The following is a 17648-nucleotide window of genomic DNA, read 5'->3' as shown; positions in this document are numbered from 1 at the left end:
GCTGCTGCCTTGTATTCCTGACAGGGAGGTGCAGAGCGCTGCGATAAAGTTGGCCTGCCTTTGATCTTTACGCAAATGTCATAAAAAAGGAACTCTTGTTCAGCTTGATCACTTTTTCCTTTAATGGTGAAGGCATCGGTTATGGAGTGTTGGAGTAGCATTTCCGTTAGCGTTAGCATTTCTCTTGCAAAATAACACTTTACTTTAACTCCCCTTATTTAGCATTTATAAGCAGTGTAACATTTAATAAATGGTTTATAACACACTATAATGTAGTTATATGCAGATATGTTTAAGTGTTATTTGAGAGCAATTATAGGCTAACTCTTTCTATGAAGACATATTTTATATTATTGCAGTTGCTATATTGTCATTCATTATCTGCTTATACAGCAGCAAACACTTATGGGTGTCCACAGGAGGAGTTATAGTTGTAAACAAATACATAAATAAACACTAATATCTGCTTATAACTACATTATAGTGTGTTATAAACCATCCATTAACTGTTTATATACTGATTATTAATCCTAAATAGGGGACTTGAAGTAAAGTGTTTCTCTTCAACACAAAAGATGGCTTTAACATGTTGTGGTCCACTGCAACCTAAAGGACTGAGCAGTATATTTACATGTCTATTAAAATAAACTATATTTCATATTATCCTTATAACCACAGGTGTAGTCTCAAAAGGTATCACAAGAAACACATGAAGTAAGAATAAATAAATTCTGAAATGAAAACTGATAACAAGCCCTCAATTGCAGAAAAATATCCGGTGTCACAACTGAAAAAGTGGCAATCATGAAATTTGATTGTTGATGTAAATTAATGGGGACATATTCTGCACATTTCCACGTCTATGTTTTCAATCTGTGATGGTTTTTAAACATTTTAGGAACAACACTTTTTTGCTTTATTTGCAAGAGTTAAATGAGAAGATTGATTGTGTGTTAAGTACATACAGAGTTGGAGTCAGGATGTGGTTGTAACATAGCTTAGCATATAGCCTGGAAGCAGGGGGAAACAGCTTCTGTAGCCTGTCTGAAGACCAAAAATAAACCTATAGACATTTCTAAAGCTCAATAAGGAGCTCATTTGTTTAATCTGTGCACAAACAGAAATGTCAAATTGACTAAATGTTTTTGATTTTAGGGGGAGTTACATGTTGGAACTATTTCTTGACAGGCAAGGCGTAGTGTATTCATCTGCCCACAATTACTGGGCGGATGGATACACTTTTAAACCCGAGCAGTCCATTTCAAAGGTGTTGAGGTGACGAGGACAACTGAAATTAAGGTGACAACATTGTTAGTTCTGGGAAATTAAGTAATTTGAGGGGATGAATGACTAAATCGAGAGAAAGAAAGAAAAATATTTAGCAAACACAAGAAGTAGTTGGTTGGAATTATTTGCAATTTTGAGGGCACTAATTTCTAATCTACCAGGCTTTAGGGATTTTCCTGTTTACAAGAAAATAACTTTCCTTCCATGAACTTGATACAAGCAATGACAGCAGAAGAAATTACAGACACCGCAGTGGATAAAGCAACTGATAGTTAGCAGATGCTCCAGCTGTTCCTCCGGGGGACAATGAATAGGGTTATTACAGAAATGTGTTAAACTATACCAAAGTAGGCCTATGTGTTCTGTACATTAAACAACGGGACAACAAGGACAACAGACTGTAAACAACATGCTCAGGGTTCAGACCAGGACTCACAAGCAGTACATTGTTTTTTGAGTATCTTTGTATGATCCAACTTATTATGACGTGAATTAAATCACTGTGGGCAGCACTTAAACTTTGAGGTGTGCCTTTGCAGAAGCTTATCGAATCAAACAATTTTGCTTATGAGTTTAAAGAGCAACTTAACACCCTCTGAATCTTGTTTTTGCTGATCTCTCGTAGTTTAACTGCTCACCTAGTGATGTATATGTGTACTCCAGGGTGTGTCGTTACACTGTTACATCACTGTTGGGTTAAACAGACTTGAAACTTTCAACCAGAAACAGTAGAGAAATATTGCTTTTCAGCCTGATGTTAAGTTACTCTTTAAAGTTCAGCTGAAATTGAAATGCTTTTTTTAAGTCTCCTACAGCAACATATCCACTTACATAGCTGGAGTCCTTATTATAGCAAATCAAATCTTTACATAAAGCGATAATGTGACATTCTCTCATCAGCAGAGCAGACGGTCACACTGAGCCTGATAGCATCCTGCTACACAGCACAAGAGCCACAGACTCTGAACAACAACCCACATTAGCTTTCCTGCTACAGTCTCCTTCTTATCTAACTTTCAAACATGAACACACGTCTTGTCCTGCACCTCAGCTTGTTCAACAAGCCACCAAACAAACATTCACTGGGTAAAAGTGCACCGCTAATGTCAGTAAGCAGCTAGATAGCCAATTAGCTGCTCAGCAGCAGCATGTAAACAGCATGTAAATGCTGCAAATGTCACTTCGGATCTGTTAGATGCTGATTTAGTCGTTGCTCTTCAAAATCCTTGTTAGCAACATGTTGTCTGTCCATGACTTGTAGCTACAGCAGTTTGTTTCCTTTGTCTCTGTTCTGTAAAGTGTAACACAGGTAACCTGCCAGCTGCTGTCAATCAAACACAGACACCGAAATGCCCCTCCAGCTGCTGTCAGTCAGATACAGAGATGACACCCCCCTCCCCAAATGCTGTCAATCAAACACAGACACCAACATTGTTTGTTTGTTGTTTGTTTGTTTACACAGTCATGTTGGTGGGACTCACCTCCCTTATGGGGACAAAAAGCAAGTCCCCTTAATGTAAAATCATTAATTTTAGGTTGAAAACTTGGATTAAAATTAAGATAAATTTAGGGTTATGTTAAGGTTAGGGTTAGGGTTAGGCATGTGGTGGTTATGGTTAAGGTTAGGGGAAGTCTCCAGGAAATGAATGTAAGTCAATGTAATGTCCTCTGAAGTGATGGAAACACGATTGTGAGTGTGTGTGTGTGTGTGTGTGTGTGTGTGTGTGTGTGTGTGTGTGTGTGTGTGTGTGTGTGTATACCATGTTATGAGGACATAAATCTGTTTATGTCACATGTGGGGACTCGATTCCCTTTTGGGGACAAAAAGTGAGCCTCCATAACGTAAATCATTATATTTTAGGATGAACACTTGGTCAAGTTAAGGTAAGGGTTAGGGTTAGGCAAGTAGTGATTAGGGTTAGGGTGTCTGTGTGTTTGAGTGTGTGTGTGTTTGTTTGTGTGTCTTGTGCAGCATGTGGGTGGCAGGTTGTGTATTTTACAGTGTTATGAGAGGAGGAAACTTCTCAGTTGGTAAGTGCTTCAATTTCAGCTTTTTTAAAGCATCCTGAGCACTCAGCGGGGGAGGGAGGGGTCGTTTCTCCAATAAAACCAAACAAAAGATTAAGCATCTTGAATGGATTGTACCTGCAGTATGAACAAGGTCCAACAACAGCAGTTACAGAGGCCAACTGGTTCAAAACAGACTGATACTCATGACAAATTAAACATTTCTTATTTCACATACTGAAAAGATTTATTGGAGATCCCAGAAGAGCTCTAAACAAGTGAAACCCCTGGGCACCCTGAGAGGCCTGTTTGTATCCAGTGTGGACCCTTTTGATGTAGTCTGACTAATTTCAGTATCTTCAAGTGTAAAGTTAGTGAGCAGCTCTGACCACAGAGATAATTAGACTCAGACAGGACAGTTGTGAGGACAAAGCATTGATCTAAGTAAACCTCATCCTGTAGATTGAAAAAAATGGGTCAGAATGTAGATTTCAGAAAGCAAAAAAAAGCTGCTTAAGCATCTTTGTTATAATAGATCGATAACCTATTATTATATGGCCTCTCTAAACAAATAAAGGCTCACCTGGAAACCGAAACATATGAAAGGACACCAAGACCTCTAAGTTTACAAAAAGCAATCAGCTATATTTTGAAAACAATAAACCACACTCAAAGTGCAAAGGAAACAAACAAAAGGGATGGACATCCCAGCCAAAAGGAACAAAAGATGGGCAAGTTACTGAGCCAGCCACGCAATGGGCTGTCGCACCCAGCTCATCCCCCTAAACTACTAAAAAGGAAAATCTAATCTAAACTTAACTAAAACAAAAACCAATAACTGGACTACCAGTAATCTCCACCCCAAACTGAAATAACAAACTAAAATAACAAAACGCAACACTCTAAAACATACTGGAGAAAAACAACCAAGGGGAAAAAGGGAGAAAGATTCCCCAGAAGCTGTGCTGCAGGCTGTCAGGCGTGTGTCTCACACACTGCTCCTCAGGTCCCCCCTTCTTCTCTGATGGTTAATTGATTTCAGGTGCTCCACTCCTACAGAAAGAGGCAGGTAGATGGGAGGGAGAGTGCCAGAGAGAGAGAGAGAAGGAAAACAAAACCCACAAGCAGTGTGCAATAATAAACATGCAGGGTCACACGTAACACCCCAACCCTAAGATGGTGAATAGAGCAATGGATGTTATTCACACATTAAAACTAGTAATGCAACAAATGTCTGCCCAGACATTTTCTCTACCTCTAACATGTCTAACCCTCACGTTGAAGGCTTACAGGAAGAGTACCCAGCACATAAGTCTTTGGTTTGAGTCCCACATTAGATTAATAAATACAAGGGGATTGTGGTCAGTATAAACAACAGTAGACGCACTAGCAGAGCCGACAAACTTCAAAGCGTTTAATGGCCAAGAAAGTTACCGCCACTGAATTTAAGAATGAGCAGCACACAAGCAAGTAGCCATACAAGTGGGTGCCACTCCCACTAGACACAAAGTGACCATGAGGTGAATGACACCACAAAACCAAACAAAGTTACAGCATTTATCTACAACAAACACAACAACACAGGTGACCAACACAAAAGTCGAGTGCAACAGCCACAAACCAAAAGGGTCACAACAAGTAGACCAACTACAAAGTTGCTACCATATACCAACAGCAACAGCAAAAGACCCAACAAAAGTGAACAGCCACAACCACAACACAAAATGGACAACATGTGGTTGATGTGATTGTGATTGATGTTGGGAATCAGCAACATACAAGGTGACTTGATGAACTGGGAGGCCACCCTACTACACTATGATCCACTGATCTGTGGAGTGACTATATCCCACAAACAAAAAGGTTGCAACTACTAAGCAGCTACAATTAAATACACAAAAGCACTAACACCCAAAATGACCAAACCAAAGTGGACTGCATCAACCACAACACAAAGTGGTTACAGTGTAATTAACCACTACACACAAGTGTTGCCGACTTACCCCTAAGCAGCAACCCACAAGTTACCCCACAACTGTGGAGCACAGTTACCAAAAAACAAAGGTCACAAACCACAAGTTACTGCACACAAAACTGTATCACAGCTGCACAAGACAAAGTAACCAAAAAGACCAAAAAGTAGAGTCATCTCACACAAAAAGATCACCACCAAGTTGCTGTGCAGAGTGCAAAAATGTGGGGAACAAGCTACACAGAGGCATCCCAACCCTATCTCAATAGGCAGGTAAGGACCTGCCTGGTCCTATTGACCTGCCTTTGCTTTGCCAATTCAAAAGTGCAATGAAGTCTGAAGCTCTTTTGTGCAGCGATGGAAATCATCAAGGCTGGTTTGTTCAACAAACTCTTCAAGATTAAACTCCATCATCAAGAGCAAGTATCAAACAAATGCCATCCACAAAAATTGAAAGCCAGAAAAACAGGTCTATTACAGCCCGACACAAAACACAGGATCGCTGCCCAAGCAAAACAGCTGCACAAAATCAGTGGCTTCCAACACATGTGTGCGCAAAACTTTACCAAACATACAAGACCTAGGCACTATGCAAACAAATAACAAACTACACAAAGTATCAAAGCAACACACCATAGTGTCAGCCAGGGGCGGAGCTAGACTCAGCACAGAGGGGGCAAAGCATTGTTGAGAAGCCAGCAAGTCATTTTAAAATTCACTACTGTAAAATAGCTGATATATCCTGTCCTATCCTATCCATAAACAAAAATTGTCACTTATTGAGCCAAGCAAGCCTATATGTAAGAAAACATGCAGTAAAGCCACTTTGTGAGACACACTTTTTTTGTTTTTTCTGTTTTATACTTTTTATCATCTTGTAACTCCACACATTTATCAAGGTTAGCTAAATCAATTCTGAAGCTAAGCACTTATAATAGCAATGGTGTGGTCAGAAGCTAAGTCAGACAGGTCATTATAGAGACAGAAATAGAGCTTCTGTACAGGCTCATTGTCAAACCACAAACAGACAACAGATGAATGAACCACTTTTAAATGCAAAACTGGGGAAAATCCACCTTATTCAAAGCCTCAGCAGACTTGTCAGTCCCAGTACAAGATCCAGTGCATAATATAACTTTCATGTTCAGTCAGGCAGATTAGGCCCGAGGTGGGCCCCTTTAACCGTTGGCCCAGGGCAGCCACCCCCTCTGCCTTCCCTGCTTGCTCCGCTACAGCAATCAGCTTTATTTTAAAAACAATAAATTATACTCAAAGTGCAAGGAAACAAACAAAAAGGGATGGAGATCCCAGCCAAAAGGAACAAAAGATGGGCAAGTTACTGAGCCAGCCACGCGATGGGCCGTTGCACCCAGCTCATCCCTTTAAACTACTACAAAGGAAAATCTAATCTAAACTTAACCAAAACAAAACCTAATAACTGACTACCGGTGATCTCCACCCCGAACTGAAATAATAAACTAAAATAACAAAACGCAACACTCTAAAACATGCTGGGGAAAAATAACCGAGGGGAAAAAGGGAGAAAGATTCCCCAGAAGCTGTGCTGCAGGCTGTTGGGCATGTGTATCTCACACACTGCTCCTCAGGTCCCCCCTTCTTCTCTGATGGTTAATTGATTTCAGGTGCTCCACTCCTACAGAAAGGGGCAGGTAGGTGGGAGGGAGAGTACCAGAGAGAGAGAGACAAGCACAAGCAGTGTGCAATAATGCACATGCAGGGCCACACGTAATACTGCTCCTGATTAAAACATCTGTTTTGAGATTGATTTCCTCTCCATGTCTGTGTGTTTAAAGACAAGTACTTCATCTGCCAAACCATCTTTTTAAATCAGTAACACCCCACTGGACTTCTGTATAATGTTCATACTTTCCAAATTGTCACCTCTAACACAGCTGGTGTTGCTAAGCTGTTGCTGCAGTTATGGTTTGGCTGCAGTATAAACTGTAATTGTGTGTGAGATAAAATGAAAGCCCCAAAAATGTCTTTTCTCAGGACAATGTGTGAAACCACACCAGCTCTACCTTTCACTTTACGTGATAGCCACTGTACAAATACTTCCCCTCTACAAAGATTTGAAGAGAGAAGATGCTGATTTTAATCCTCTCCAGGTCAGAGCTGAAAACTTAATATGATCAACTCTATGTTGTATTTTCTTTCTGACTTTTAAATAGGTTTCATGAAAAAATCAGTACTTAAAATCATATTTTAAAAAGTGCTTGTATCATATCTTTTCATCTAAAAGAAGGATTTTGTATAACTGGCTTTTATAGACTATAGATACTCACCGGTCAATAGTACGTGAACAGTTCAGATCCACATTTTTTACCATGTAGTGTATTTACTCTTTTAGTTTAGATAAAATTTTCTCTGAGATGACAAATAGACTTTACTGATTGCAGCTCTTAAAATTTCAGTCTCTAAGGCTGAGAGTTGTTGACTCTGATTCAAGTTACATCATATGAGGATGGGCATTTGGTGTAACCTTGACTCATTTTCTAGTTTGTACATGTTATAAAACTTCTAACTCCTCCTCCTCTCTTTCTTTACAGTAGCAGCAGCTGAGCTTCATCACTTGACAGAAACTCTTCAGATCAGCAGCTGCGTGTGTGGAGGAGAAGAAGAAAATCGTTTCTTTTTCAAACAGAATAATTTATTTTTATCATGAAGGAACTCTCCACTGACGCCTTGTTCCTGTCTTTTGCACATATATGTTTCCTCTGTAGTTTTCTGGACGGAACTCGCGCTCAGGAGGCAGCTGCTGATGATGACGGGCTCCAGCGGGGGTTGACATGGCAACATAACGGGCAGGTTTTCAGCATCCTGAGCCGCGGTCCTCAGTACCGGCCGTCCAGCAGGAGGCAGACCGGGTCAACACGCCGCAACAGCACTGTGGTCGTCCTGAGCAGCTCTAATGACACCGTCTCCTCAGCGTCCCGGGGCTCCCCGCGGGTCCCCGCAGCCAGCAGCGCTGCGCAATTACGCGCCATGGCGCGTCAGCAGCAGCGGCAGCAGCGGCAGCAGATGCCACCGCCAAACAGTGACGGAGACACTGCCCCGGTCAGACGGGAAGACATGATGGTCGGAGACGATCCGTACAACCCGTACAAGGCTTCTAATTATTACCCCTATTATAACTACTACAACTCGTACTACAGACCCAGACCCCGGGCCCAGCCCCGGCACGGATACGGGACCAGCTACCACCAGCACGGTAGGAAACAGACTGACTGGCCCTTTTACTCTTATATTTCTCTCTGGAAGAAGTATTCATAACTAAATTAGCTGTGAAATACATGTAATGAAATAAAAAGCACAACATTTCTTTCTGAATTGTAGTCGAGTTTAAATATAAGTAGCCTTAAATTGAAATACTCAAGTAAAATATAAGAATCTCAAAGTTGTAGTGAAGTACAGTACTTGAGTAAATGTACTCCGTTACTTTCCACCACTGCATGTGTTGTTTTGCTTCATTTAAGTTTTCTTTGACCCTCATGTTGTGTTTCATCTTTAAACTTAATATAACCCCATAGTCATCATCATATTGGGCAAAACAGCCACCATCACCAATATATCCTAAACTGTTATTTTAACCCTTAATTATTATCTATATACTGTAAATATTCAGTAAAACGTTCATGTTTATGTGAAAAGGAGGACTGATCTTTCAGTTTCTTGATGCCTGTCTTAAACCCCATGCTGCCTTTTTTATTTCATATAGATTTGTAGGTTGATATTTCATTTTTTGATCCTTTGAAAAGGTGAAGAAATAAAATTGGCAAATTTGAAATGTATCTGTAAGTACTGTACTGTTGTAATCTGCTGTGAGGACTTATGTTTAAAGGGGAATTCCACCAAATTGAATCTTACAGCATATAGCATATGTCATCCTTGCAGGGTGTCATAGTGAGCACTGAATGAGCTAAGGTAAAGCTAGGAATCACACCCCCAACCCTGTGATGTCATAATGATGGACAGATATTTATTATGACATCTGCCTGCAAGGTTAAACTCAGGGCATAATGCCCAATAAATTTGTAGTACACAAGAACAAAATAAGCTCTTATAGCTGTGGTTTACAACAAGGTCTCATTATACTCCAAGCAAAGAAATGATTGAGTACAGCCCTCACCTGTCATCCGTCCTACTAAAACAAAACTAACTGTCCTTACGAGGGATCATACATGTCACTAGTTTTCATTCAGAAGATTAAAGAGGCTCCACAGACTGTTCACAGATATGCCTGTCATTCTTTTGCTTCATCTTAGCAGGTCTGAATCCGTTCTCACATGCTACAGTCATGTTAGCAGCTCGCACAATGATAATGCTAGCCTGTTAATGTTTAGCAGGTGTAATGGTTACCATGTTTACTGTGTTGGTTAAGCGTGTTAGCATGCTAGCATTTGCCATTTAGCACTGGGCAGTAGTCCATATTCATAATCTATAATCCAAGAAACAACAGAGCCTGTCATTTTCATGACACCATGAATCTGTTATGAGTTATGGTTAGTGGTTTAAGGAAGTCAGACTCCTTTTCTCCAGGACAGGATTAAACAAGGAGTGAAGAGAACTTTTTCCACCCGGAATCACTGAAGCTTCACACTACTGTCGCTATAATCTGACTGTTCTGTGTCTTTGTCCTGATTGCAGGTCTTCCTGATCTGGTTCCTGATCCATACTACATCCAGATCGCCACCTACGTTCAGAGACTTCCCATGTACAACCTGCGCTGTGCTGCAGAGGAGAACTGCCTCACCTCGTAAGACAACACACAGACCACTGCTGGTGTTTTCCTAATGTCAGAGGGAGGAACACTGTTGACTATGTCTCCTAACAACCCTAATTCCTGTTCTACTAAATACATTCTTCTATAAAGAGGCTGAACTAGTCTAAAATCAACCACTCAGCTGTAACTTCAGTTCCCTCCAGTATGGCTGACAATCAGAACAGAAGCTTATTTGCAGAGACAACAGGTAACAATGCAGGACCCTTCATCTGATAATGTGCTTTAGTTTTTAGATGCATATTCAAATTATACATTTGTGATTAAAGGACGGGTTCACAAATTTTCAAGTGTGTCTTAAAACAACAGTCAGGTGACTCAGTGAACACTGAAACCTGTTTTTCTTGCTGTAATCATTCCATCTGTTCATACTGACCATTAGAAGATCCCTTCATAATGCACTTACAATTAGGGCTGGGAAATAAGACCAAAATCTCATATCCCAATAACGATACCTATCCCAATATAGCACATTTTAATCCAATAAATAAGAAGTTGTTAATAAAAAGCTTTGCAAGTAAAAAGCCAAGAGATGGACAGACTCCAAATGACGACAAATATTGCCTTAAAAAGTGTACTTTGCATCACAATGATCGAGCAAAAATGAAACGATAGACATTTTTCTCTCGTCGCACGATATCTATTGTCATATCGCACAGCCCTACTCATTATGTAAGTGATGGAGGCCAAAATCCACAGTCCTCCTTCTGTCCTCTCCTTCCCTCTGATATGACTAACTGCTGAAACCTCATATAAGCTTCACATCAACTTTTAATGCATTTTTGCACTACATGACTGTGTGGACACACTGTGGATTTTGGCCCCCATCACTTACTTTGAATGCACATTTGAAGGATCTTTTAATAGCCAGTATGAACAGGAGGAATGATTACAGCACGGGAAACCTCTCTCACTGTTCATATGGACACCTGACTGTTGTTTTAGACACACTTGAAAAATTTCAGGCGATTGTGAACCATCCTTTAAACCAACTGACACTCAATTCTCACTTTGCCTCATTAGTAAAGAGTCACACTCAGAATATCAATAGAAATATGAACAGCTAATTTAAACTTTAGCACGATATCCTCAACAATTAGCATCCTGTTGTCCTCTCTTTCATGGTGACCTATAGAGATTTTACAATATATAAATATATCACTGATATGGTAGCTTGATACTCTCCATAAAAACTAACTTTTATCAAGATCAACATTATGATTATGTCTAAGTATTGCTCTGCATGTCTATAATCAGTGTTGGAGCTGCAACAGTTAGTCGATTTATCGATTTATCACCAATATTTTCATAATCCATGTAATTGTTTTGAGTCATTCTGGGGAGAAAAATACAAAAATTTAATGATTCCAACTTCTAGAATAGTAATATTTTGATAATAATACTATCAATATTCAGTAAACTGAATATCTTTGGGTTGTGGACTGTTGGTTGGGAAAAAACAAGACATTTGATAGACCAAACGAATAATCTATTAATTGAGAATAGAAAAACATTAGTTGCAGCCCTAATCAGTATTGCTTAGCTGTATTTTGTTGCGCTATGTTGCTTGCATGACTACATGCACCGAATAGTGGATATTGTTGCTGTATTATTGTTGTAATGTTTTGCAATTTCCTGTTTCTCTGTATGTATCGTGCACTATCTTGAGAATGCTTGTTTTATTGCTGTTAATGTCTTTATAGCATCTTGTAGTCTTCTATCTGTAATTTTTAACCATCACTTCATTGTTTTCACATCTTGCAAAAGGACTGCAGTTGAGAGACACATTTACAAAAATGTTGATTAGTGAGTGTTGTCCTAAGTAAATAAATTAAACTGAGGTTGGCATTTTTTTTTCTCTTTTCTTGAAATCACTTCAATATATTTGTGAAATTAGCAGCAAACCAACAGAATAATTATAAACTTTCAAAGTGTTTAATTATAGTCCAGTAATAATACAAATTAAATTAATAATTGATTGATTAATTAAGCATTTTTAGAATCATCAGTTTATTCATATACTATAATTAAACCAGCCTGTCCTCAAAGAAAAACATCAGTAAAGGTCTTAAATTCAGGTCGGCAAAAATGACTTATGGTTACATTTACATCATCTAGCAACTGTTGTAATTATGACCCAATGCAGTGACGCTGTTCAGGGGATGTCAATGTAAAGTGACTTCCTTATCAGAAGGAGGCGGGTAGGGGTGATGGCTAGATAGTTAGCAAGATGGCAGAAAGTTGCCTTTGCTGCAGAAGACCACTGTTCGCCCCCTGCTTCCAATCAAGTGTCTTTCTCCTCGAAATACACCATGAGTCGCAGCTGCTTGGCTGTCCAAACTATGATCTTTCCCTAACCCTAACCAAGTGATTTGGTTTTTGTGCCTAAACCTAACCAGACTTTAACCACAGCGTTGTCAGACCATAAAACATCATCATATAATATTATATAATATAAAACAGTTGTTCTGGTCCCCATCTGTCCTCTGTAGGGCGTTGAAAATACTCATGTAGTTCATTTTGGGAGTCTTTGGAAATAGACCTATTCTGTCGTTTTTGTATGAGGATGTGTTGTTGATGTGAGCCAACACTTTGTTATTCTGTTGGCACACTCCAGACCCCATAGAGAAAAGTGATTATTTTAAAAAGAACTTCATTAATGATAGGCATGAATGACAAGTTTAATCTGTCTGTTATTGTGTTTAAAAGCAAAAATGTGTTCCATCCACAGACCACTGACACTCACAGAAGTTTCCTTAGATATGTTTATTCTTGATTTTTGCTTTTTAATTTCATTACATTCAAGTCCAGGTTCATTTAAAGTCTTAAAAATGTTCAAATTGGCTTAGAATAAATGTGTCAACTAAAATTTAAACTACAAACCCTCCTCTCCTCTTGTTTCCTCCAGTTCCGCTAGTTATGCTCAGGATTATGACACCAGGGTTTTGTTGAGGTTTCCTCAGAGGGTGAAGAACCAGGGAACAGCCGACTTCCTGCCCAGCAAACCTCGATATGCCTGGGAGTGGCACAGCTGTCACAAGTAGGTAGCTAGTAGAGGCTATAAGTTAGCACTCATATCAGTGTCATTGCTTTCCTCCTTGGTTATGTTGTTGTTGCTGTTCAGTCACTTCCACAGCATGGATGAGTTCAGCCTGTACGAGCTGCTGGACGTCCAGTCTCAGAGGCCGGTGGCTGAGGGTCATAAGGCCAGCTTCTGTCTGGAGGACACTTCCTGCGACCCGGGATACTACCGCCGCTTCGCCTGCACCTCACATACCCAGGTACACACGCACACAAACACTTACCTGCTTATGCCAGAATTATTTTCTTTTTTTAAAATAATCTTTAATAATGATAATGATGAAAAATAAGCATCTGAACATTGATTTGGTGATACATTCTGTATTCTGGAGTGTATTAGCTGTTTTTTCTTGTGTGTATGTGTTCAGGGTTTGAGTCCAGGTTGCTATGACACCTACAACGCTGACATCGACTGTCAGTGGATCGACATCACCGACGTCTCTCCTGGAAAATACATCCTCAAGGTCTGACAGCTACAGAGACACTTCTGGAAAAAAATTGCTTTCCAAATTAAATTAGAAGATATGTGGTTGGTCCATGCCCCCCAGAATGACACATAGAAGCATTTTCAGATCTGACGCCTTTATCATCAAATTCAATAAAAAGATCATGGTTTGGGTTAGAATTACTACTTTGCTAAGGTTAGGAGACATTTGTAGTCTTGGGTACCATAATAACCAGGTGGTCAATAGAACAGATGCTCCAAAAAGTCACTTTATTAAAGACAATTATGATATTTCGACATCTTCATCAGGTAACATTCAACATGTGACCAAGAAGGTCCACATATAGACATCACCTGACTCCACACAGGTGTGGAGCCAATCTATTCGGAACTCTGAGAAAATAGCGATCGACATTTTTCATCATTTTCTAACATTTTATGGACCAAACAACTAATCAATTAATCGAGAAAACAATTGACAGATGAATCGATAATGAAAATAATCATTAGTTGCAGCTCTAAACTACGCACATGGCCAAACGCAAAAGAGGATGGAGTTAAGAGGATTTTCTTTAGAGCTGCAATGATTAGTTGACAAATTAGTCAATTGACAGAAAATTAAAAATGAATGGCCTCTAGGGGGAGCTGTCAATAGAAATTAGACATGTTTTGGGGAACTTGCTGAAATGACTGATTTTGATGTTTTTCTTGGGAAGACAGTCTTATTATTTACTAGAAATACTCACTAGAGCATCGAACATGAGTTATACGCTGCTTTACATCTTCAGTAAAAATCAATGGGCTTTGAGCTGAGAGCCACAGACGATGGATTTGTTAACAGTAAGAAAAGGAGAGATTAACACCAGCCTTATCTTTTAAACTTCTGCTTCAGGAGAAGTTACCTAATACAGGGATGACTGTTGTGTTTTCCTGGCAGGTGACAGTGAACCCGAGGCAGCAGGTTCCAGAGTCGAACTTCAACAACAACGTTGTTCGCTGTGATGTCCAGTACACCGGCACTGCCGCTCATGTCTCTGGATGCACCATGACATCGTAAGAAACTTATTTTACAGATGTTGTGCTTTATTTGATCTTTACTGCGCAGGTTTCCTCTTTTCCAAAGACAGAGAGAAGTCTCCTTATTTACCTTGTTTATTTCAGTCAGTTCAGGTTCACATTATAGATTCAAGATTTTAATTTTTTTTTTTTTGCTTCCCAAGGACTCGTATCTCTGTACCAAATGAAGAGCCATTATGGGCTTGAATACTTTTTGTGCAATAAAGAAAAATAGTTTTCATACTGTGTTGGAAATCTTTGGGAAGCAGGAATTATCTGCACATTTTTTGGACTCAGAACCTGTACAAGAAAGATGTGATTTCTTGTTAATTTATACATTTTTAAATCATGCTTTGCTCTTGTGTATATAACTGAATGTGAGGAGGACAAATATAATCTGTGTTTGCACCAATCTCTCATTTCACTCAGTTGTAGCTCGCTGCTGTCACATTAAACAGATCATCTCTGTTTTCACTTCACATTATATAAAGAAATAGTTTTAGTCAAATTTAATGACAAGTTCTCACTTGAATGTTCAAAGTTTCAACCCTTTCACATTAATGCTTAAAGTAAAACAGCACTTGTGTATTTTTAAGGCTTCACACAAATGAAATGTCAGCGAGAAGTTTTTGAATTTGTGCAGCTCTTTCCAAAAGCATGATACAGGTGAAACAAACCCTTCAGTCTGTGATTCTGCTGGGACTTAAAGCATCAGCTATTCTGTTGACAGTATATGGGGGCCAAAATTATTCCTACAGAAATCCTACAAGTCAAAGATCCATTCACTGTCTATTTTATATCACACTGATGTAACACATTCAGATGTCTGCAACTCAGAAAACAGCTGTAAATATTCACCTGGAACACAGTGAGAAGAATATCTGCAACTTCTTAAAACACGTGGTTCCCCTTAATAAGACAAAAAACAGATAACAGGACCAAACATTATCTGTCAATCTTTAATGATCAATACTTGGTTGATTTTTTTTGTTTGTTTCTTGCAGCTACTGAGATTGATTCTGCAACATGAGATGGAAACACAAACAGAGGAAACGGGTGAAGCTACAGAGCAGTGAAGCTTTATGTTACATGTGACATTAATAGTTCAATTTTAACCAGATTAAAGCAAAAACTGATTATTCAAACTGTTGTAAAAAAAAACATTTGAAATGTTTTTTTTCAGTCGAAGCATGAACTGATCACTAGAACAAGATTACTCAATAACATTTTATTTTAACGACTGTGGCTGATCAGTGATCAGTTTGTAATGGAAGTAAAATGGGTTTTTTATGCACAAAAAGAGGAAACTAACACCTGGACTTCTGTAGAGTTGCAGGTTCTGGTTCTTTACTTGAGTTTTTCCATTTTGGCAGAATTTGTACTTTTTATTCTCCTACATTTATCTGACAGCTGGAGTTACTGGTTACTTCCTTTCTTTGCAGATTTAGTTTTTACATCCAACACAAAAACAAATATGAGAAATAATTACACTGGAACTGCAACGATTAGTCGACAAATTAGTCGATCGATACAAAATTAATCAGCAACTATGTTGATAATAGTTTCATCTTTTCTGTCGCTTTTCAAAAATGACAAGTATTTTCTAATTTCAGCCTCACAAATGTGAGGATTTGCTTCTTCTCTGTCATATATGACAGTTAATTGATTATCTTTGAAGAATTTTGAGTTCTAGGAAATAATAGCAGCCATCTTTCATATTTTACAGCCAAACGATTCATCCATCATCAATAATTATTATTTGCAGCCCTAATTTTCATATCGTAGGGCTGTACTTGTTTTATGACCTTGACATAACAAGCTTGTTGTCTTTAGATCACAAAACAACAGTTAAAGACACCAAGAAAACCCTTTTATTATCTCAAGATGTAGAGAACATATCTTGAGAAAACAGTTTACTTTTTATTTTCTGATGTTTTTCATTTTCAAAGACTGATCACAAAATAATAATTTTGTGATTTCTTACGTGCATGTTCTCCCTGGCTTCTGTAGACGTCCCTTAACGTATGATATAACTTAAGGATAATTAAATGTTTTAAACTTTAAAAAATCCTGTGAATTCTCAGAGTAAATGTTTGTTTAGAAGTTACCACAAGGAACTTTTAACTGGTTATGAAACAGTCTCATGCTGCCTCTGTATGAACTACATAATCAAACGAGACCATCAGCAAGAAGATATATTTCTATAGAGTTATTCTAAATGTCTGCCACTGGGTCAGATTCTCCGCAAAATCAGACGAAACGATTTACGGCAAGCAGACCGGAAGAGCCTGTGTTTACATTACATGTAGCATTGTAGCATGAGAAAGGACAAAGACGTTACTAGGATGAGGGGAGGACAGGAGGAGGACAATCTCTTTGTTTGATAACGTTAAAAGTAAATTTAGACAGCTAAAAATGATGAGAGAAAAAGAGAGAGAGAGCATGAGTGAGCTGAGAGCACGATTGAGAGAGAGAGAGCAGCGGTGGTCAAAAGAGCTAGAAAGTGAGTGAAGAGAGTGAGCGGCTGTGTTTCGAGAACAAAGGAGTGCATCTGAGAAATAAAAGGTTATTTTCTGATTGTTTCATGGTGGTTACATTTTAAAGCACATATAAACACGCCCACACCTCCGCACAACCGTATTAGAAGGTGCCACATTGTCGGATTTGGTTTGAATGCAGCCTTACATGTAACCTCGCTGTATGAACTGTTTTAAAACAAAGTTAATTTGCTTCGCCATCATCATATTACAATTATTAATCTTACATAACCACAAATAGATACATTATCTCATTGCTATGCATCCTGCAAACAGCTGTGTTTAAAAAAGACAAATAGTATTAAAAATAAGTAGCGTTTGTCTTTCACTCACTTCCAAAACAAATGCAAACGCTAGCCAAGATATTACTGCACGAGGCGGTGGTGCTCATGGGAAATGCAGTCTCATTTTGGGAAAACACTACCGCTTTTGTCCACAGGGGCCGCTAAAATCACAACAAGA

At 38.9% G+C, this 17648-nt stretch overlaps 1 protein-coding gene across 1 annotated transcript; it reads left to right on the top strand.

Annotated features, from left to right (window-relative positions):
• The first annotated feature begins 7851 nt into the window (after positions 1-7851).
• Positions 7852-17009, top strand: LOC122971247 (protein-lysine 6-oxidase-like). Its single transcript, XM_044337826.1, has 7 exons — positions 7852-8498; positions 9935-10043; positions 12976-13107; positions 13192-13348; positions 13517-13612; positions 14531-14646; positions 15654-17009. The coding sequence occupies exons 1-7, from the start codon at positions 7949-7951 to the stop codon at positions 15658-15660; spliced, it is 1167 nt and encodes a 388-aa protein (XP_044193761.1). The 5' UTR covers positions 7852-7948; the 3' UTR covers positions 15661-17009.
• Positions 17010-17648: the final 639 nt, after the last annotated feature.

The sequence above is a fragment of the Thunnus albacares genome, chromosome 2 (genome assembly GCF_914725855.1).
Source record: "Thunnus albacares chromosome 2, fThuAlb1.1, whole genome shotgun sequence".
Lineage (NCBI taxonomy): Eukaryota > Metazoa > Chordata > Actinopteri > Scombriformes > Scombridae > Thunnus > Thunnus albacares.
This window is presented reverse-complemented; position numbering and strand designations above follow the sequence as displayed.